Source organism: Candoia aspera, chromosome 1 (assembly GCF_035149785.1).
Source record: "Candoia aspera isolate rCanAsp1 chromosome 1, rCanAsp1.hap2, whole genome shotgun sequence".
Taxonomy (NCBI): Eukaryota; Metazoa; Chordata; class Lepidosauria; order Squamata; family Boidae; genus Candoia; species Candoia aspera.
In genome coordinates, this window is record NC_086153.1 from 306,653,450 (window position 1) to 306,676,930 (window position 23,481).

A 23,481-nucleotide genomic window follows, 5' to 3' on the forward strand; every position below is an offset into this window, starting at 1 on the left:
CCTTCATCCCATGAGAGACAGACTTAAGTTGTCCTTAGTTGTACTGATTGTCCTTTTACTCAGATGCTCTTTAAGGGCAGTTGTATAAAATCTATTAGGTTTGTCAGCCTGGAGAGAAGTCAGGTGATGGCAGCAACCTGAAACAGGCAGGGTAAGGATTGCAACTGGGGACAATACATTTCATGCTAGCATAGTTTTCTGCCAACTCAAGGATGAGTGGCTAGCACTAATTCAGCAGTGTAGGAAGGCCTTCTGTATGGTACATCTTTTGTTTTAATCTGTTCAGTTGTGTCTAATTCTCAGAGACTGGCCGGACAAGTCCCTGCAGTTTTCTTGGCAAGGTTTTTCAGAAGTGGTTTGCTATGGCCTCCTTCATAGGGCTGACAGAGAGTGACTGGCCCAAGGTCATCCAGCTGGCTTTGTGCCTAAGGCGGGACTACTGTAGAATTCACAGTCTCCTGCTTTCTAGCCTGGTGCTTTAATCACTACATCAAACTGGCTCTCAGTATGCTACAATAAAATGGGAGAAATCAGATGCATAAATAAACAAAGACTATTTGAATAATAGAGGAAGAACAGAGAAAGATCTTACAGGATGAGCTGTTAATTCCATATTTGAATGAACCACTTGTAATAGTAATGAGACAATTTATATTGCTAGCTGCTAATATTTTCTCTGTTTTCGTTGAAGTGGGCTCTTCAAGAAGAGAAGGGGTACCTGCTCATGTTAATCTTTCTGCATCTTCAATGCTAATGATTGCGATGCAGTATACATCCAATCCTGGTATGTACTAGCTTTAATGGCTATTTCTTGTACTAAGAGAACTACTTGAAAGCTCGGACTACATGAATTGCTGCTTGTGGTGCTTTTAATCCTTCTCACCGTGTTCTTATTTTGAAAAGGAATTGAAAATAACTCTTTTAACATGTCTGAGCCTGGTGTCTGAAGTAGCTATTCTGGTGCTAATTAATTTCACGATGATGCAAAGGTACATTTGGATCCCAGTGTTAAAGAGCTGGAAACAGAACCATAAATTCTGTGTTAACACCAGGAAATGGGACAGTTTTTTAAAAAATCACAATTGCTGTAGTGATAATTGATAACAACTCTGAAGTTCATATTAAATTTAGATTAAAAGGTGTTGATTGCTTCATATTTTGCATTTGATGAAGTTCTTAATGATAATGCCTCCCTAGAAAAAGATAAATTATGCCTCCTTCAGTTTAATAAATTGATTACAGGTAAAAAGAGACAGAAGAATGATCTCATTAGTTATGGTAAATGGTTCATAAGGGTGTCTATTCAGTTACTGTGTATGGTGTCTTTTTAAATTAAAAATATGACTTTTATTGCTTTAACTGAACCTAAAATTTAATAAATGAAAATCTCCCACCATTATGTGGCTATGCTATTGAAAAGGGAAAAAATCACCAGTTGATCTCTATCTATTAAGTAGCTGATTACAGATATGCCCACTGATAAAAAGAAGGCAGTGCCATTACAATGGTTAGCAGCAAAGGATTCAGACAGCAGCGAGGTCTGCTATGATAAAATAATGCTTGGATGTACTGGAAATGTTCTGCTCGATTTGTTCTCCTGCTTGAAAAGTACTCTGCTCCATTTGTTGTCTTTGGGGATCTTTTGGGAGATTCAGGTTGTGGGCTTTTGTTGTACGGGATAGGGGTTATCCAAATTGGCCTTCGGAATGTCACAATCTATTTGAATTGCCAGAAAGATAGTAATTAAACAATAATTACAGTATTTATCATTTCAAGGGATTTGCTTCTGTTTGTCTCTTCTTTCCCAGTGTATCACTGTCAGTTACTGGAATGTCTTATGAAACACAAACAAGAAGTATGGAAAGTAAGTTTGGGACCAAATATATTTTGTGGAAACAGTACTGTACAGTGGTTAATAGCTTGGTAACTTTGAATTACTAAATCATTTGGAAACTATACTTCTGATTCCTTTCCTGAAGTTTACAGAGCACACATCCATTGTAGAATGACATAAATTTATGCATGTATTTTTTTCCTGTTTTAGGCTCTCCACTGATTTTAGGTAAAGTAGCACAGGTGAATAGAAATCTGAAGGAGAAACACTGATTCAGTCTTTTAGAAGAACCATATATGATGTGGGCAAGCTTCTCTTCCATCTCCTCTCCCTCTGCCTACCCTCATTGACTCTCTGTCTCTGGGCTTTTTCCCATGGTTCTTTCTGACCCTTTGGACTTGCTTGTTCTCACAGTATTGGTGGATTTCAGAAACTCCATCAATTTATTACCAGCTATGTTGTGGTATTTGTGAAACTGCAGCAAACCAAGCCCTTGAAGTACTGTAGGGTTTCTTAGCAATCCATTCCCTCATTAATGGGAACTCCTGCTTCACCCTGCCTTCCTTCTCCCTTGCCTTGGCATTAACTGGGTAGCATCTTTTTCCAACCAACCCATATTTCTGGAACCTAGTAGAGATGTTGAATCCTTTAGCCTGGCTTTTTGATGGATTGTCTCTTTCTTGTTTGTTCAGTTTTTCAGGCTTAGTATTTTTCTCCTACTTTCTCCTACTTTTTCGAATGTTGCTTGTAGCCCAGAAAGAGTTGTTCTCCTCTGAATTAGAATAACAACAAGCACCACCATGGTAGTGGAAAACTTTGGGTGAAAACCAGATACGGATTTTTACATGCAAAGTTTGTGAGCAACGTTCTGAAACTGGAAAAAAAAAATCCTGGACTGATCATTGGAAGCACCCTTGCTCCTTAAATCGAAATTTCTGTTCCTCTGCTCCTGTGGAATATAAGCAAAAGCAGAAGTAGCCAGTGAGATAGAACAGAGCAGAGTTTTGGTAATATCAGTAATTAATTTTATTTAAATCTCTGGGAAAGGAGTATTCTCAGGAAAGAGACAACACTGTGGTTGTGTACATGACTACTTGGAAATAAGGCCTATATACAGACCAGTATGTAGACTACTGTACAGGATGTCATGAGTAAGGATGGCGAGCAGGGGGCTCCCTTCCAGACTGTTAAGCGCATGCGTAGCACTGAGGAATTGGTGAGCCATTCCAAGAGGCACAGATTGGGACCGCCTTAACCTGCGGGGTTTATATGGCTGGGTTTTTCCCACGCTTGTTCAGTTTGTTAGGATTACTGTTATGTATTAGCAAATAAACATTAGAGAACAGTTCCCTGTCTCAGAGTGTTTCCTGGGAGTCAGGACACAGGATTTCAGTACTATTCATGTCTGCTCAATCCATATGTGCCACTGAGTTCAGTGAGGCTTATTTTTATTTATTTATTTATCAAACTTCATCACTGCCCATCTCCCCAACATGGGGGGACTCTGGGCAGTTTACAATAAAACACAATTAAAATTCAGAACAATTGCAAATACAATAATACAATAAAAATAGAAATAGAATAGAATAGACTAAGGACTAAGTGCCTCCAAGTCTTGGGAAGGAGCACTGAATCGCTAATTGATTTCACTTTTCTGTTACTTGTGTCTCACTGCACCTGTAAAGGCTGCCATTGCCTGAATTTAAATTTGTTGTACCCTCTGACTTTCTCTAGGACTTGCTATATGTAATAGCATATGGCCCATCACAAGTAAAACCACCTGCAGTACAAATGCTTTTCCACTACTGGCCCAACTTAAAACCTCCTGGGGCAATAAGTGAATATCGAGGACTACAGTACACGGGTAAGTGAAACATCATCAAGCTCTGCACTAATGCTAATACGATTTCCAGGCAGAAGTTATCAATAATGCTTCTGAAGTTTGTTTTTTTTTTAGTGTTGACTCCTCTGTATAAAATGTTCATAACCCTGTAATGAGCTCTGGATTAGAACTTTTGAAAGTGAAACACAGAAGAAATTGTGACAGTTTTCTAATTTCCAAACTAGAAAAGCAGTTCAGTGTTGGAAAATGCTGCCAAGAGATAGGATAGAAGGTCCTCTATGAGCATATGATGTTTAACCTGCCTGAAGCATGAGCAAAAAGTTGAACTGGCCACTGAACTCAGGGTGCTAGCACATAGGTCTGCATTTTAAATGTAGGAAGAAGGTTTGATGCTGTGATGATAGACTTACAATGAGTTCCCATTTTATACTCTGACTGTTTTAGTTCTGTGATGACCCATTTAACTGAATATGTACCCAATAGACTGCAAAAGCAATTAGCATGGATGTGTGAACCAGCCCTTAAAAATACTTTATACTGTCATTTTATAAAGACATGCAGAATAATAAACAATACTTCACATCTTTAACATGTAAGAAAATGTTTTGTAGCTATGCCCTATCTAAATTCTAACCCCTATATTTTAACCTCTGGATTCTCAGAGTTCTTTTTTATGAATCACCTGACATCCTTTAAATGGTGTTACTGGATGTTGAATCTTAATTGATAATTCATGACAATAATTTATTTCATTATGCTTCAGCTATGTATTTGTCAGAGCTGGGCTAACATCATTTGGATAAATATTTGAGATATGAAACTGAGATAGGATAGAATAGGATATTATCAATTGAAATTCTTGCAGACTATATTGCTGGTTTCACACAATGCTGAATTTCACTTGTATTTAGCTTTTTGTAAACCTGTGCAACTTTATCCATGGTGGTTTTGTTTTTCAGCATGGAATCCCATTCATTGTCAGCACATTGAATGCCATAATGCAATTAACAAGCCAGCTGTGAAGGTAATGGACACTTTTGTACTCTTTAAAATGTGTCCTGTGAGGAGCCATTTCAGCTTTATCCCAGCAGTTCATAGCATAATAAGGCCATTAGAAACAGAATGGAAGGCCATTGCCCACCACTCAAACCATGGCACTGCCACATATAACTATGGTAACCCCACAGTAATATTCCTGTTGAAACCCTTCAACTCTTTTCTATAAATAGATCATGAAGATGGGTTTTTTTGTCCAGGTCCACTTTCTGATCCAGAAAGTTCTACAGGTAGTCCTCATTTAGTGACCACAATTGGAACTGGCAGCTCAGTCATTAAGCAAAACGGTTGCTAAATGAAGCCACAACTGTGCTTATGATCTTACTTCAGATCTGCGAAGGTCATAAATGCAAGGATTGATCATAAAGTTACTCTTTCCTCACCATCATAACTGTGAATAGTTGCTAAATGAGGCAGTTGCTAAATGAGGACTATCTGTATTATACTTCTAAGAAGTTTTGTTTTTCCTCACAGAGACACCTATTTCTCCCCTCCCATATCCTTTTCACTCATCCAGATGAGTGCAGATTACAACCAGAAGTCTTATGGTTGCAGAAAAGTATGACCAAAGAAAGAAAGCCCCAAACTAAAAATCCTTCTGCTATAGAAATGGGATTTTGGACAATAGTAAATATAAATCCAACATGGCATTTTGGATAGAGTAATAAGTATGATTTATTCAAAGAGAGGCTGCCTGTGAAAAGTAAAGCCATATTCTCTCTAGCTGTGATTTGTGGTCTTTGTCTTCAGCACCATAAACATTCAGATACCAGAGTTATATGTCTGATGCTTATGAATGGATATTTTAACTTTTGAGCCAAGTTGGAATGCAAAACTAAAAATATGATTTCGTGGTAACCAGAGTGGAATTATGCAATACAAAAGTTTTATCGAGTGAATCCTTATGGTGAATCTTATTCCCATCTGCAATCCTAGTATGTAAATGCTAGATATTTTCTGAATAGGGGAAGAACTCAACCCAGGGATTCCACTTTGTGTAACACACCACTATAAGGAGTAAAGAATGATAGGTTTCACACATCACATTTAACTATGATTTTTTAAATTATGTTTTGTTGAATTGGCTGGGAATACAGACATTACATGGAGCTGTAAACCATACTTTACAAAGGCACAATGAATGTGTTAATTGAACACACTAATCCAAAACCAAATAAACTACATTATGGCGTAGTGTGCTGTGCAACTCAGGCAGGTAAATTCATATTCTCTTTTGATATTTGAACTAACAGCATGTTCTGTTTTTTCCCAGTCCAGTCTTATTTGCATATTAGTCTGCTTGGTGAATCTCAGTATGTGCCAAAACTAGGTCATTACAAATAATCACATTGTTTCTTAATATTTTCTTTTTCTGGATCAGTGCAGCAAAATATATCAAACAAGCATTCAAATAAATAATAGTATAACCCATCTGTGCCATCATCAGTCATCACTGGTCATCCTGTCATGAGTAAGGATGGCGAGCAGGGGGCTCCCATCCAGACTGTCAAGCGCATGCGTAGCACTGAGGAATTGTTCAGCCATTCAAAGAGACACAGATCGGGACCACCTTAACCCTTGGGGGTTATATGTCTGGGTTTTCCCACGCTTCTTCAGTTTGTTAGGATTCCTGTTAAGTACTAGCAATAAATATTAGAGACCAGTTCCTTGTCTCAGTGTGTTTCCTGGTTGTTAGGACACATCCTTTCTCCATATTCAAGCACTAGAAAAAAAGAACAATCAAAGGAAGGCCAGGGCCTATAAATGTTAGTTCCTTTTATTCAAAATGCAGTTGCCCTCTAATTAGGTTTCATATGGGTAGAGTGCTTTTTGGGAGGGAGAAACTAATTCCATGCTTCCTGTGTTTCAGATGTGCGTAGATCCTTCTTTATCTGTGGCTTTGGGTGATAAACCACCCCCTCTCTATCTTTGTGAAGAATGCAGCCAAAGGATTGCAGGGTGGGTAAACCAAGAGATGCACATGCACCCACACAGAAAACAACTGGAGATAAGAGGCATCTCTTTTAAAAAGTTGTGTTAAACTTTGGAGCCTAATTAAGTTAAAGTGACACTGAAATGGAAAGGGAGCAAAAAAACAAAAACAAAAACCAACAACTACTCAGTTTACAGGTCCGTGCAAATACAACAGTCTGATTTTCCAAGTTAAATAAATATTTAAATTTGCTTAAGTCACACAGTTCATTTGATACTGCAGGAAGTATTTTATAATAAGACAGTGCTGGGAGTAGTGTGTGACCTGACTGCAACTGAGCGAGAAGAATTGAAACTCAAAGAATATTAACAGATATGAGGAAGTACAGATGTATGGATAGAAGGACTCAGGATTTTCCAAATATGTAAAGGAAAATTTCCTACTGGATGCCAGTATGTGGTAAAATTTGGCTAACTACTTCTGGTCTCAGTCGTTGGTAAAATGGCCTTTAAAACCTCAACCCTATAGCTGTGAGGTCTCAAAACATGAATTAAAGTCCTACCCATACAGGCAAGACTACCTGTTTCTTTTTATTATCCTACAGTTCATACAGAATAAAAAAGACATTTTTTAATGTAGTGAAAGGGTGTAGCTATTGGCAATATTTCTGGTAAAGTAAATATGTATTCCTAAGATTGGCAGTATCTTTGACAGCCACTGAGATGTGGTAGTGGAAGTATTAGAAGAGAACCAGCAAGGTTGAGGTTCAACTCTCTCCCATGCAGTGAAGCCCAAGGGACAATCCCTACCTCTCATCCAAACCAACGTTGCTCAGTTTTTGTGAAGCTAAATGCGCCATGAGTTCCTTTGATGTTTGGCTCACACTTTGGATGCGCAGGAAGTCAGGAGTTCAAGGGGAACATCATGCTATGAATCCGTGCTATGAGATGTCACACATTTTGCCACACGTTTTACTACACAGGTGAATCTGGCATGTGCATCTTCTCCTTTTTCACCATGGTAAGATGATATACACCCATTCCTATATATACAAATACATACAGTATACAGGTGACATGCTACTTAAGCTGTAATCTCAGTCCCTGTCTCTTCAGTTTATTTGTCACAGCTGTGTTCCACATCTCTCATAAGGGATGTGTCGTAGCATGGATGCCATTACTCTAGTCTCTTCCTACATTATCCCAGGCAAGGCTCAGAAAATAGAGATTTCCCAAGGCCACTGGCATGTTACATAGTTGAGATATTATGAACTGCTATTTCCCACATCCAGCCAGACACCTTAGCTGCTCCACCATCCTGGTTCTGTAGCAGGGATGGGACACCCACACCCCCAAAGTCATATGTTGCCTTTAACCTAAATTCAAGCATCAGTTAGCCCCTACTGTTTTATAGCATCACCGAGAATAAATCCAACCATCATTCAGCTGGTTGTAACAGTACATGTGGATGGGCTTTATGGGTGGCTGAGTGGCACTAGAAGTCACAAGTCCAAAAGGGGGAGAGAGAAGAAACCTTCCCTCTTTAAGTTTTGGCTCCTCCAACTGTTGCCTTCAGTGTAGCCCTTATCTAGCACTGTTGTGCAGTCCCTGAAGGAATTCAGCCTGGGCAGGAAAAAATAAATCCTACTCCTATTGTATAGCATTAGGTTGTAAATTGTAATGTATTCCCCCTTCATTCATTGTTTCTTAAGTGTATGATAGGACTTCTTCTCACCATTATTTGCTTTAATGAGATATTTAGAGTGGAACACTTTTATTATTTTATTAAAATAGCATTACTAAGAATGAAATCTAACCCCAGTTTGTTCATTAAGTGGAGAAAAAACATTGTCTTTTTGCCTTACTTTTAAAATTCAGTTATTATCAAATTTGGGGGTATGTGGCCATCAACTCCTGGACACATAGATCAGGGGGTGTGATTTTGGGCTGCTGCCTTGTGATTGTCTTGGTGTTATAATGATACCATTTGCAAAGGATTACTAAAAGGTATTTTAATTCTATAGAAGTCACCTTTACATCTAAAGCAAAAATAATTAAATTGGAAAGGAGGTCTGGTTTTTATATAGGCATGGTGTATTTGACACTTGGAGCTATTTGGTCTCTTTTTTAGTATTTTATCTTTTGTCTAAGAGGGTTTTTTTTTCTGTATATTTTGTTATCTTCTAAATTAGAATGTTCTTTGTAACCTAAAAAAGAAAAAAAAGAATAGAACATGACAGGCAGACTTGGAATAAATGAATGAGAAAGAGGCTAAAGTTGTCCAGTCTGGATGTAAAAATAAAGCTTTGGATCCTAATTAGGTGTCTGTGAACAGATGGAGCTCCTCCCTTCATGTATGTCTGAGGGAGGTTCCATTAATTCCCTGCTCAGGGAATTCTTAGGAACCTAGCCTATATATAATCTTTTATTATATTCAGAATATGAGTGTTTCATTGAAGAGATCGGTCACATCACAAACTACTCTAATTCTTCTTTTTCTTTTTTTTTTCTTTTAAGGGATCACAGTGAATGGTTGGTTGATGTTCTTTTACCACAAGGTAAGACTGAATTTAACACTAGAGAAGAAGTAATATTCTATTATGGTCATAATAGTATTTGTAGAATCACAGAATTGTGATATGTTACAAGGATGCTCAAAGGACATTCATAGGTTAGTGGAAGGTCTTTGCATCTACAAAATATCAGGTTCAATCTCTTCCTTCTTCAGCTAAAACATCATACAGGCTGTGATAGCAGATTCCTCTTCCTTAGAATGTAAAGAGCTTATCATCTTTCAGTGTAAGCAAGCCTGGGCGAGATGGATATCCATCTGAAATAAGATTCCTATTTCAGGACCGTTCTTTAAGAGAAGTGCTGGTATGCATGGTATGTTCAAAGTGGTTAATTCTTATTCTTGCACAATTTAAGATTCTTTCCTTCATTAGATGGGATCTAGACTTAGTCAGATTTGAAGTAGGCTCTGTAAGAAATGACACCGCTGGTCCCAATAAAGACCAGACTCATGCACAGTTGGAATACGCAGAATTCAGATTTATTGAGATTAGTGTACAGATCAAGAGAAAAGCTGAGATTGAAAGCTTCCCACCTAAACTAGCTAAATTAAAACTTTCCAGTCACCCACTCCCCCCTTCTATCTCTTCTCGTCTAATTCCAATGGTCAGCCATACCAGGCACAGGTGTGTTCTGGCAGTATGACCTTGACTCCCCCCTCCCTCTTTCTGGCCCAAACAGAGAAGATTCACACTCCTTGCAATTCCCCCTCCCATCCGGTTCTTGACACGTGTTGACTCATCATGGCAGATGAAAACAATCAGACAATTCAGCAATCATTTGATTGTGGACTCTGACAGGCTCATTATAATCCATAGATCTTGAGTAGCTGTTTTAACCATGATTAGGTTTGGATGTAACCTAACCTTATGCATGATATCTTAGAAGAGATGATGCCCATTGGCTTTAGGGCTAATGTCACTGTGAACCATCACACTGTATCTGACTTTCACATGCTAATCCTGGATTGGACAACCTGTGGCCCTCTAGATATTGCTGTACTGTAACTCACATAATCCCTCACCATTATCCTGGCTGTTGAGAAGTGAAGCAACATTTGAAGACTGACGGGTTGCCCATCCTGCTTTTACTGAAAGGTTAAAAGGAGAGGGGATGCCTACTTCAGACCTTCTGGCTGATAAATGAATGTCCAGGATGGTACAAGAACATCTTTGATAGACTTAACACCCCTTTACATGTGCCTACAGTTAGTGATGGAAAGAGCTGAAAGTAATTTTTTAACATTCTATAGTGAGGCATATCTTACATTTTGATTTAGAAAAGATTAATTCATGAGGAATAATAACCTTTTACAGATGTTTAATGCTGCTGCTGCAAATTTGTGAAGAGGGAGAATCAGTGTAATGGCAGGTATTGCTCCCTAGCCTATGACTGAAAGTCTATGTTGCAGTCCATGAATGTTTACAAGGATTCACAGCTAAACTCTTATCAGAGAATTAACAAAGGTGATGTAGGCCAGAATAAAGGGTACTACTGGACTTCAACTCTTCTTCTACACCTGTTGACTCTATGCCAGTTGGATGTCTGTAGGTAGCATACTCTAAGGCAATCTATCTGACCCAGCTGTTCCTCAAATATGTTGGATTGCAAATCCAAACATTCCCTGACAGTCTGATACTGGTTGAGATTAGCCTGTATAGGGAAAAACATAGCCAGTAATAAAGCATACACAGGGAGCAATACTAACTATTGAAGACAAGGGTGAGTAATATTTTATAGGCAAGGGCAGCACTTAAAAAAATAATTTTCTGTAGCTGCAGAACCTGACAGGGGTATATCGGTGACATTATAATTTAGTGAAGGGAGCTGGAGACTGATTATTCGTTTTTGCAGTTTGAGACAGTTGGAAGCTTAAGATATCTGTCCTATTTATCAATATACATTGGTGGGGAATTCAGTGGTTTGCTGTTAAATCCAGGGGGAAATAGGAAGCTATTTTTCAGTTCTGAACTTTCACTGAAAATGAACTGTCTGCCTTTGTTAATGGAGATTGTGAAGGGAATAACATTTACTGAAATTGTTCCAGCATATCTAGCCTTTGTAATTTTCCTTTTTAAGAAATTGGATTAATTTGATGCAATATTTAAAAAAAAGAATGATAAGAGTAAAAATATATTCACTGAGTTTATAAATACATAAAAAGATAACATCTTTATTTTCAATTTTAATTTTAGAATGCATATGTTAATATAGCCACGTCTAAGATTATATATAAATCTAACAGAGAAGCTTTTTGTGGTACATTTTTAAAAGTTTGGTTAGTGTCCTTACTCATGACAGTTAGTGTTCTTACTACCAACTAGACAGTTTCTGAAATTTCCTGAGTAGAATGCATTTTTATCACAGATACATTTGCCTGTTTAGTGCTAAATTGTAAATTATCCTCCCCCCACCAAATCCAATGCAATTCTCTATTCCTAAAACTCTTCCTTGTAATCCATGTCTTCCTTGTATGAATGTTCTGGTTTTAGCCTCTGAGCTTAGGAATTGAACAGGTTTATGCATCAATTTGTGTTGTGCAGGTCAGAATCCAATGCCATGTTTAGGGCTGGCCTATTAGAATGTGATAGTTATCTCAGGCAGCAGATGCTAGGAAATAATATCAGAAGAACCGAATATTGTAGCTCAGGGGTGAACTGTGGAGTCCTTGGTGCTCTCTGAGCCTGGTTGTTTTCTTGCAGACGTTTCATTGCCAGGCTAGGCAACACTCCCTCTTTGCACTGAAGATTTATTTTATTTATTTATCTAATTTATCCCCGCCCATCTCCTCCCGTCGGAGGCCTCTGGGCGGTTTACAACAATCGATTAAAACCATCACAATAATACAAAAAGTAAAATACAGTAAAAAAATACTATAAATAGAAATAAAAAATAAAGAATAAAAAATCCAAGTGGTGAAGCATCTAAAACAGTCCAAGTGTGGGAGGAGTGGTCTATAACAACCATCCCCATGTAGCTCTATTCCCCTCTCCACCCCAAGCGAGGTGGCAGAACCAGGCCTTCAGACTCCGCTGAAAGGCCAGGAGCGATGGGGCCAATCTCACCTCCGGGGGCAGCACGTTCCACAGGGCGGGAGCTACTGCAGAGAAGGCCCGCTTCCTGGACCCCGCCAGATGAAATTCTTTTGCAGACGGGGTCCGTAGCATGCCCTCTCTGCACAATTGGGTGGGACAGGTTGATGTAATGGGGAAGAGGCGGTCCCTCAGGTAACCTGGCCCCATACCATGTAGGGCTTTAAAGGTGATAACTAACACCTTGAATTGGACCCGAAAGCAAACTGGTACCCAATGCAGCTCGCGCAGCAGTGGTGTTACATGTGCCCTTCTGGGGGCACCAAAAACAGCTCGCGCAGCTGCATTCTGGACCAGCTGAAGCTTCCGGATACTTTTCAAGGGTAGCCCCATGTACAGTGCATTGCAATAGTCTATGTGAGAGATAACAAGGGCATGAGTGACTGTTCGAAGGGCCTCCTGGTCCAGGAAGGGGTGTAACTGGTGCACAGCACATAGCTGCACAAAGGCTCTCCTGGCCACGGCTGCCACCTGCTCTTCAAGCAGGAGCCATGAGTCCAAGAGGACCCCCAAGTTACACACCGGGTCTGTCTGGGGCAGTGCAACCCCATCCAGAACCAGAGATGTTAATGTCCCGGATACAGAAGAACCATTAACCCACAGCCACTTGGTCTTGCCAGGGTTCAGTTGAAGCCTTTTGTTCCCCATCCAGGCCCCCACAGCCCCCAGACACTCAGAGAGGGTGGTCGCAGCATCACTTACTTCACCCGGGTTGGAGATATACAATTCAGTATCATCAGCATATTGATGATACCTCATCCCATGGTGATGGATGATCTCACCCAGCGGTTTCATGTAGATGTTAAAAAGGAGAGGGGAGAGTACTGATCCCTGTGGCACCCCACAAAGAAGGGGCCACGGGGCTGATCTCTCCTCCCCTATCAACACCGACTGGGATCGGCCCTGGAGGAAGGAGGTGAACCAGTGTAAGACTACACCGCTCACCCCCAACTCCCTGAGCTGCCCCAAAAGGATACCATGGTTGATGGTATTGAAGGCCGCTGAGAGATCAAGGAGAGCGAGGATGGATGCACTGCCTCCATCCCGCTCCCGCCAGAGATCATCCATAAATGCGACCAATGCCATTTCCATCCCATAACCAGGCCTGAAACCTGACTGAAAGGGGTCTAGGTAATTGTTTCCTCCAGGACCCTCTGGAGCTGCAAAGCCACCACTTTCTCAACCACCTTCCCCAGAAAGGGGAGGTGGGAGACTGGATGAAAATTGTCCAGGACAGTAGGGTCCAGCAATGGCTTCTTGAGGAGGGGGTGTACCAACACCTCTTTAAAGGCCGCCGGAAACACCCCCTATCCCAAGAATGTATTAACCATCGCATGGACCCAACCACATGTGACCTCCCAGCCTGCTTTTACTAGCCAGGAGGGACACGGGTCTAGATGGCATGTGGTGGCATTTACTGTCTGTAGGATCCTGTCCACTTCCTCAGGTCCAACAGGATCAAACTGCTCCCAGATAACTGGGTAAGCCTGTTCCCCTGGTATCTCTCCAGACCATGCCTCACGCCTGGAGTCCAACTTGGAGTGGATCAGAGTGATTTTGTCCTGCAGATGCTCAGAAAATTCCTCTGCATGGCCCTGTAGGTGGGTCGCTGAACCCACCTTCCCCAAAAGTGATCGAGTGATCTTAAACAGGGCCGTTGGGCGGCATTCTGCAGATGCAATAAGAGCGGAGAAATATTGCCGTTTCGCCGCTTTTATCGCCACAAGGTAGGCCTTAATGGCGGCTTTTACCTGTATTCGGTCAAATTCAGTCTTTGTCTTCCTCCAGCGGCGCTCTAGGCGTCTCTTAACCCTCTTCAGCACCCTCAGCTCCTCCGTAAAACATGGGGAGTGCTGGGTTCGATGAGACAAGAGAGGCCGCACAGGCGCAATCCTGTCCAAGGCCCTGGCCGCCTCCTTATTCCAGGCTGCAGCTAGGGCCTCTGCTGGACCATGCAGCAGATCACCAGGTATAACCCCCAGCTCCCTCTGAAACCCTTCTGGGTCCATCAGTCGCCAGGGGCGGACCAATCGAATGGGCCCTACCTCCCTGTGGAGGGCGGTGGCATAAGAGAATCTCAGGGCCACCAGGGTATGGTCTGACCATGACAATGGGGACAGATCTATCTCTCCCCTCAGATCACATTGCCACTGCTCTGACAAGAAAACCAAGTCTGGGGTGTGACCACTGTCTCGAGTCGGGTCCCAAATTATCTGGGACAGGCCCATGGCTGCCATGGTAGCCATGAACTCCCGGGCTGCCTCTGAGGCACGCCCCAGGGATGGCAGGTTGAAGTCCCCCAGAACCATAAGTCTGAGGAACTCCACCGCCAGCCCCAAGATGGCCTCAAGCAGCTCAGGCAGGGAGGTTGCCACGCAGCAGGGAGGTTGGTACAGCAGCAACACTCCCAACTGTTCTCAGGAACCCAACTTGAAGAACAGGGTCTCACAACCAGCCACTTGTGGAGCAGGGCCCCTGAAGGCCACAAGAGACTCTCGGATGACAACAGCCACCCCTCCTCCCCTGCCCTGGGATCTCAGCTGGTGCCATACCATAAACCCAGCTGGGCACATTTCCAAAAGGGGCACTCCCCCTTCCGCGCCCAGCCAGGTCTCGGTAATATATGCCAGGTCTGCCCCCTCCTCAGTGATCAAGTCACATATGACGGGGGCCTTGTTATTAACTGACCTGGCATTAAGAAGCAGCAGCCAGAAACCAGGGCCCCTATGGATCTGCTGACCAGGGCCTGGGTCTGAGCACAGAGGGCCGGAACACGCCACCAGTAACAAACACCGGAGGCGTCTTTCCCGAAGATGGCCCGCCCTCCAGCTTCCACTATAACGTCCCCTACCCATCACCACCTCAATAATGAGCCCCGCCATGTAGCCTCCAGTGACTCCTGATCCATTAGCCCCCACTCCTGGACCTCGGAAGTCTCTGGCTCTAAGTAGGGCTCCCTCCATCCATTCATACATCCTTATTTACAATCAATCTCCCACAGGGTGATGGTAGGCCCTCTGGCACACCAGCTTCCGCTCTCGGCGCCATCAGTGCCCAACCCTCACCCCTCCATTCACTATGCCCCCCCTCAAACTCTCTCACTGCTCAACAGGGGGCACTCATTCATTCTTCACCCACCCCCTGTCTTTCACTCGGGGTGAGTGCCCTTTCACACAAACACTCCCAGACTCCCCTTCTCATCTCTCACCCGGGGGGAGAGTCTCTCATTCACTCTGGAGGGCCTCACAGCTTCCAGCTGCCTCAGGGGTGGTTGGGGGGATGGGTATCTTTTTTGTTTTATTAAACTCCCCATTCCTTACCCACACAGTCTGCTACCCCAAGGCCAACAACCGGTCACCACTTCTCTGGCGCAGCCCAGAGTCCACTACTGCAGTGTTGGCCCAGTTCGCTGCCAGCCTGGTCCGCCACCGCGTCGCTGACCCAGTCTGCCACTGTGCCGCCGGCCTGGTCTGCTGCTGCAGTGTTGCAGTGCCAGCCCCGTCTCCTGCCATGCCGCTGGCCCAGTCTGCTGTCACGTGGCTGACGTGGTCTTCTGCCATGCCACCGGCCCGGTCCGCTGCTGCGCCGCCGGCCCGGTCCACTGCCGCCCTGCCTGGTCTGCTGCTGTACCGCCGGCCCGGTCCACTGCCACCCTGCCCGGTCTGCTGCCACGCCGCCGGCCTGGTCCGCTGCCGCCCTGCCTGGTCCACTACTGCGCTGTCGGCCTGGTCCGCTGCTGCACTGCCGCCCTGCCCGTCGCAGTGCCAGCCTGGCAATGAAATGTCTGCAAGAAAACAACCGGGCTCAGAGAGCATCAAGGACTCCACACTAATATCAGAATGCTGGCAGACAAAGCTGTAGGTGTCATTCAGCCAGTTCTGTAAGCTCTGACTTAGCAGCATTAAGTAAGTAATATTCAACTGCCAGTTTAGTTGGCTTTTGGGCATGGAATGAGGAGAATAATTATCTTGTCCTTTGCCTCTGACAAAATGGATGTCATGGACTAGCCTGAACAACTTCCATGCAAGTGAGAAATGGGCAAGATTTGCCTTGTTTTGACCTGTAAGAGGTGGAAGATTGGAGCCATGATAGAAAATTAATGTCTTGTCCAGATGCTTGCTAAATCTAAATTCATTTTCCATTATAGACAGAACTACAATATATCCTTACCCTATAATAACTCAATGTAAATGTGTTTCTAACATGTTTCTAAATAAGGTATTGAATAACCAGAGAAGGTCCAGAAGCCAGAGACCATCCTAGAATTATGGTTTTCTGGATAATTTTTAAGTCCCCTGATCAGCCTGTCCAATATATTGTACCTGATGGAAGAGTGATCATAACTGTTTTGATTTTACATTTCCCTTCCCCTTATAGCTGAAATTTCTGCTATATGTCAAAAAAAGGTAAGATAGCAATGCATGTCTAATGAGATATCATTCTGCTTTTTTTTTGGTTTCTGTCTTGACCTCATCATCACATGCTGTATCTTTCTGTGTAAATCGTCCAATCTTGCTAAAACAACTTGACATTGGTCTGATTATTGTGTGTTGACATTCTAAGAACTGTTTTATTGCTATTAATTTTACAATGCCTGGTTAATTATGAGCATGCTTCATATAAGACTGCTAAACCAAGAAGCCTGCAAGTGAATAGAGACTGTAAACATAGTTTAAGAGGCCAGCAAAACAAAGATGTGCTCTGAAATGAAGAATATTTATGTTGTTATTTTTCTTCTAGATAGCAATTTTCCCCAAAGAAGATTATTTGATCAGTCTGGAATTCCTTATATCATTCTTTGTACCTTGGCATTGTTACTATTATAGTTGTTGTCCTCTTGCTAAAGTATAAGCAAGGTAGGAATAGCAACCGAATTTGACAGATGTAAACAAAGGGCAGAATCCTGGAGCACGTCAAGATAAAAGAAGACCCATCTTGTTTCATTATTCTTTCCTTTCCTTTCCTTTCCTTTCCTTTCCTTTCCTTTCCTTTCCTTTCCTTTCCTTTCCTTTCCTTTTGTCTTTTATCATGCCATGCAAAGGTGGGAAGATTTTGGGGATCTAGATTTTTTTTAGTAGAGCTCCATAATCTGCCAGCAAGATCAGGTATAAAATAATTGCTGCCAATTATGGAGTCAAATGCTTAATGGTGGCTCAGATGGTGACTCAGTTACATACTGGGATAACTTGCTTATGGAAGTACAAATCTGTTGCAGAATTTGTATAGATCAGGTATTGTAACACAAAGCTCCAAAACTGGGTGGTAAATTTATATAAAAATATCCAAATATTCAAATAGCAAGGCCTGTCTATTTTTTTAAAAAAATTCTTAAATAGTTGTGATTGATGATTTACTGCAAAGCATACAGCACTGTATCAGTAAATACTGATCTATCTTTTGCCTATACTACTGTATTATAGGGAGGCTAAATACTGTATAAGAATGGGATCATGCAAACCTTCCCAAGGTGTCTTGAACAAAGACACATGCAAAGTACCTTTTCAAAATTTCTTCACAAAGCAGTACACCCACCAAATGTCTAACAGTAAAGTGGCTGTAATCCTTTGTTTTAAGCCTTCTCCAACAGTACCAGAAGCTGGAAGAAACATCTGTATGTGCCCAGAAACTTCATTTGGTGCTTTTGGTCAGCTTTGTCCAGTCAGCTGTGCAAAGCTTGCACAGAAACCACTTCCAGCTACAAGAATTGCCAGACAAGTTTCAAGGTGACACAAAACACCTTCTTGAGGTGAAACCAAGCCATCTCTCACAGGTTTAATGAGGACAAGCATGGAGGAATACATACTGGTAATGGGAACTTGGCTTTCCATTTTTGAATATAAGGGTGACAACAAGATCTGAACTCTGCATTCCCCTACTCTCTTAGCTTTTCAACCCATTCCAAGTTAGTGGCTTAAATGTATATTTCTATGACTGTCAGCTAGTTGATTTTTGCTTCTGTATTGCATTTATTTTGTTTCTTTGCAGAATTGCAGTTCACACGTTAGGAGGGCTGTTGTGACGTGTTTCTCTGCTGGCTGCTGTGGTCGCCATGGTAACAGGCCAGTGCGTTACTGCAAAAGATGCCACTCAAATCATCACAGCAGTGAAGTTGGGGCAACAGCAGAGACCCACCTATATCAGACATCACCACCTCCTATCAATACCCGTGAATGTGGGGCTGAGGAATTAGTCTGTACAGTGGAAGCTGTCATCAGGTAACCTTCACCAGCCTAACTAACACAGCCAACTTTGTCTTTCTGCCCTCTGTCCCCTGTCCCATTATTGCAGCCTTTCCCAACTGGTATCATAGAGATGGATTGAACCCCAGTGCCCAGTCAGGATCATCCATGGTTCCAATCCAGAAGCCATATGCTACCTGACAAGGGAGGGTTAGTGCAGTGAACCCGCATAGAGGTTTTGGAGCTCATCTTGGTTGTTCTTCATCTTCTAGCCTGCTGAAAGAGGCTGAATTCCATGCTGAGCAAAGGGAGTATGAGCTCAACCGCAGGAGGCAGCTGGGCCTGTCCTCCTCACATCATTCTTTGGACAACACAGATTTTGATAACAAAGATGATGACAAGCATGATCAGCGGCTTCTGAGCCAGTTTGGAATCTGGTTCCTGGTAGGTCTGATTTCCTTTCTTCCTTTAGATTCAGACTCTAGAGTTGGTCACTACATTGCAATTGTTAGAAGAATCTCAGAGATTAAAACAATCTTTCCCAATGTGGTGCCTTCCAGACACACTGGACTTCAACTCCCATCATCCATAGCAAGCCTTCCCAATAGCTATACTGGGTGCAGATTATTGTGAGCTGAAGGCCAACACATCTGTAGAGTTGAGAAGGCTGGAGCAGTCTTGGTCAGAAATTCCATACAACCATTATTCCTTCCCCCCATCAAAATGGTTGATGAAAATGGGGAATGCAATAGAGGGGGTGAGGATGAGTCATACTCCTCCTGTCGCATGCCCTCTCTTTGCCATCTTCTGTGGGAAGGTAGACCAGGCTCTCAATCTCCATTAACAGAGAAAGCTCATGGCTTCTGAGGTTTGTTTTCCTAACACATAGCATGTGGGGATGACAGAATATTGTTCTCCTTCCTATTTTCTTATTCATTGTTTGAGGGCATAATATCTGGAGAAGGTCTCTTCTTAAACAGCTTTGGCAGATTATAGAATTATAAAACCTCAAAAAATATGCACAACCACAGTAAAACAAACAAATGTGTGTATACTTTGAACAGTGATGACTCTGGGGGACTACAAATGAGCAACCCACCAAGCACTGACATGTGGAGAATTCTGTCCGTTCTTTCATATATGCTAAACTGACTTAATGCAAACATGACTAGCTTTGTAGTGTTCTGTGAATGTGTTGCTCCACCCCTAGTTATTGACTAATTCTGTTGCTATGGGATTAAGACTATTTGTCTGCGCAGTGCTTTTTATTTTGGTTTATCTGTTCAGGGAAGTATTGGTTAATATAGTCTCTTATTCTTGAAAGCTTAGTTTAGTCTTCCTGTCTTTGAACTGTCTTTTTGTAATACCCTGACTAAGGAACACTTCTGAGGAACTCAAAAGCTTTTCTGTAATTTAGCTGGTCCTAAAAAATGTATCACCCACAAATGGAGTTTGCATGCTTCTAATACTCTTTGCTGGACTACAACTCCTAAGTTCCCAGGCAGCATTTTGGGGGCTTCGGTTTACCACATCTGGAGGACACCATAATGGATGATGATGTTGTTGATGATGATGATGAAGATTTAGAAGCATCTGACTCCAGAATGACGCTGGGCAGCTTAAAGTTTAGTCAAAATGATAATGGTGTTGTCATAAAGAAGTTAAAAATATCTGCCTAATTCTCTTTTGATTATTCACTGTGTCTTGGTTTAAGTTTTGTATACCCAATTTTTTTGTATACACAAAGCCATTCTTTGATACATGCCCCCATCTCCTGGTCTTTGGAATAACATGGTTTCAGGCTTCCAGATCAAATGTATTCCCCACATTATGCACTTCAAAAATTGCCAGACAATTGTAATGTTTACCATGAAATAAGATAATATACATTAAATATGGTTTAATAAAACTAAAGTTTAATTTAGCTTTGCCATAGTCCTGGTCATCTTCTTTGGTTTATTGCCTGAAAAAGATTGGGTTTCTTGATGACAAATTTTTTCAACAGTCTCTTTTCCCACTTCATATATTTGATTATTCAAATTTTGTTACTGCCCATCTCCCCCAAAAGAGGGACTATATACAAGTAAATGCTGTTTATCATCAATCCACTTGCATGGAGCAAGAGAAAGAAGTGTAATTGACCTGTGAGGAACAGAAAGACATGAATGGGAAGGGAACTATATGCTCCAAGAAAATGTTCATAGTTAATCAAAAGCCCTTCTGGACGGTAGAGTTCTTTCTGTTATCAATGGCAAGTGCTCTAAGTCTGTTGAGATGGATTCATATGCTTGATGCTGAGATGAAATCCGAGGGTGAGAAGCATGCCTTTTTATCAGACATGTTTCTTAACAGTCCGGGTTACACTATTAAGAAGGGGATACTATTAATCCGAACAACAACATGAGAGATGGTCAGAAGGACTATAACCTATGCTGAATGTAGATAGAAATAAGATAATTTTGTCTAGATTTGACCGCATTGGAATATTGCACAAGGATCTGTTTGAAGTTGAATCTGGGGCTCATTTGGAATCTTAGCTTTTATTTTTAATAGGTAAGCCACTGGTCCTCCCAGTTAGCGCAAATATGTGGTAGTGGTTGCATATGATTCCATTATTTATGTTTAAATGTTTATCTGTTGCTTTCCCAATGATTTTGGCTGAGCTTGATAATAGTAGAAATAGTTTTTCCATCTTTTTGTGCCTTTGTCTCTCTGTCAGTCAATCTATCTTAAAGCACACTTACTTCTTTTACAACAAGGCAACTTGAAAAAGCTAAGGAGAAAAACAGAGAAAATTTTGTTTGCAGGTTAGCCTCTGCACCCCTAGTGAGAATACTCCCACAGAGAGTTTGGCTCGGCTGGTCAGCATGGTTTTCCAGTGGTTCCACTCCACAGCATACATGATGGATGATGAAGTTGGCAGCCTAGTGGAGAAACTCAAACCCCAATTTGTCACCAAATGGCTGAAAACTGTGTGTGATGTTAGGTTTGATGTCATGGTGATGTGCCTTCTTCCTAAACCAATGGAGTTTGCAAGGGTAAGAATTACATTTCTTGATGTCTAGCCGAGTTACAGATAAACATATTTAGACCCATAATTAGTGGGCATTCCTAGCAGTCTTAAATTACAGCTTTTAATATTTTTAACACTTGTACACAATAAGAAAATGTAGTGCTGACTGCCTTTGGAATTGTATGACTTGCTTATGTTATTTAAGTATTTAATACAGCCTTTTTTCCCCGGCAATGTCCTCAGGTGGGTGGATATTGGGATAAGTCCTGTAGCACTGTGACCCAATTAAAGGAAGGTCTGAATCGGATCCTTTGCTTAATTCCATATAATGTAATCAATCAACCTGTGTGGGACTGTATTATGCCAGAATGGCTGGAAGCCATCAGGACTGAGGTGCCAGACAATCAACTGAAGGAATTCAGGGAAGTATTAAGGTATGTAGAATAACATGCAGTCTTTTTCATTTCTGTTGGAGGTTTCAGCATATATATTAGTCACATTTCAGACAGAAATCCAACCCTTACATATCTGAACTGCAACTCTTATAAATGGAATGTCAGAATGAAATATGTTCGGTAACATATCTGCCTATATATGAAATCTAAAGCCCTTGGAGAAAATGCAGTTGCTTTTTCCATAAACATCAGAACCGAGTTGGGCCCAAAATCTGAATTGCAAGGAAGCTAAAGCTTTCTAAACCTATTGAGATTGCTCCTTAGCCAACGGTTTGATTACAATGAATCAGGTCTTGGAGGCCTGTGAATGTTATTCAGGAAGTTACAGTTTGAATATTAGTTCTTGATACTGAGATATTCCAAATCGTAGAAGAGCCAAGTACCTAAAAGCATAATTCTCTGTGGTATTGTTTAATCTTCATTTGAATCCTTTAAAAAAAAGTGGGTAGCCAAAGAGGTGCAGTAATCCATGTACCATGCCTTAATCAGTTTCACTGTAGAGAGAGATGCAGACATATATTTACTTCAATTGAATTTGATTTCCTTCCCATTTTATTATCAGGAGTTCAGAATAGCTTACAAATATAAATAAAAAATTAAGACAATATAAGCATCCATAAACTATATAATTTCATCACTTTATAAAGACAGAACCAAAAAACTGTTAAATTTCCTAATGGTCAGGAATGTTCACTACTGTAGTTTAGTAGCTTATAGTGTTGATGGTCTCTTTTCACTGGAGATATTTAAGCAAAGGGTGGAAATCCATAAAAAGAAATGCTGTAGTTCTATATTACTTGCATTGAGCAAAGCTTGGACTAGAGGGTCCTCAAGATTCCTCCTAAATTGACATTCTGTCCTTCTAAATTGACATTCTAAGACTTTCTCCATCCTTTCATTGTCTACTTCATGTTTCTCATAGAATTTCCTTACATAATCTTGCTTCTTTTCAAAATTCCTTAGAACTGTTGGCTCTTTTCATGACATCAAATTGGCATAGTCTCATTTGGAATTTATTCCAGCAAAAAGTACTGCCATATGATATAGAAACTTCTTTTTGATATAGATATAGAAACTTACTGTTTTACTGTTCATGTGTCTGATGGAGCAAGATCTTATTTAGGCCAAAAACCTACCTAATATAAGCAGTATAGCTATGTATGACATGATGTGAATAAAACAAAATCCATCTGTTTACTTTGCATAAGGTATACAGAATTTCAGCATTTAGTACAGAATTTATTTTAAGTTCCAAATAGTTTCCAAATGTGCAAAATGTTTAAAAATAAATAAAATTTGTCTGTAGTGTGTTATTCGAAACCAAAGTTTTGAGCTTGAAATGGGGCTGCTTTGATCTCAGACTTCTGGAATTTTCAGAATAGCCGTCCTGAATCAAAACAGTGTGTTTCAGATTCCAAATGGAGCATTCTGAATCTGAAACATTTCAAATTTGAAATGTTTTGCAAACTGCTGGTTCCAAATAATATGCCAATTAGTAATTAGAAA

At 41.3% G+C, this 23,481-nt stretch overlaps 1 protein-coding gene across 1 annotated transcript in view; it reads left to right on the top strand.

Annotated features, from left to right (window-relative positions):
* UNC79 (unc-79 homolog, NALCN channel complex subunit) overlaps nucleotides 1–23,481 on the top strand; it is a 142,632-nt gene that overhangs the window by 21,108 nt on the left and 98,043 nt on the right. The window contains exons 5-15 of the mRNA XM_063290266.1: nucleotides 692–784; nucleotides 1,809–1,864; nucleotides 3,569–3,698; nucleotides 4,637–4,701; nucleotides 6,604–6,692; nucleotides 9,183–9,223; nucleotides 16,706–16,734; nucleotides 18,314–18,543; nucleotides 18,780–18,951; nucleotides 21,315–21,545; nucleotides 21,764–21,954. Coding sequence (XP_063146336.1) covers nucleotides 692–784; nucleotides 1,809–1,864; nucleotides 3,569–3,698; nucleotides 4,637–4,701; nucleotides 6,604–6,692; nucleotides 9,183–9,223; nucleotides 16,706–16,734; nucleotides 18,314–18,543; nucleotides 18,780–18,951; nucleotides 21,315–21,545; nucleotides 21,764–21,954 — 1,327 coding nt within the window. The remainder of the gene's footprint in view (nucleotides 1–691; nucleotides 785–1,808; nucleotides 1,865–3,568; nucleotides 3,699–4,636; nucleotides 4,702–6,603; nucleotides 6,693–9,182; nucleotides 9,224–16,705; nucleotides 16,735–18,313; nucleotides 18,544–18,779; nucleotides 18,952–21,314; nucleotides 21,546–21,763; nucleotides 21,955–23,481) is intronic.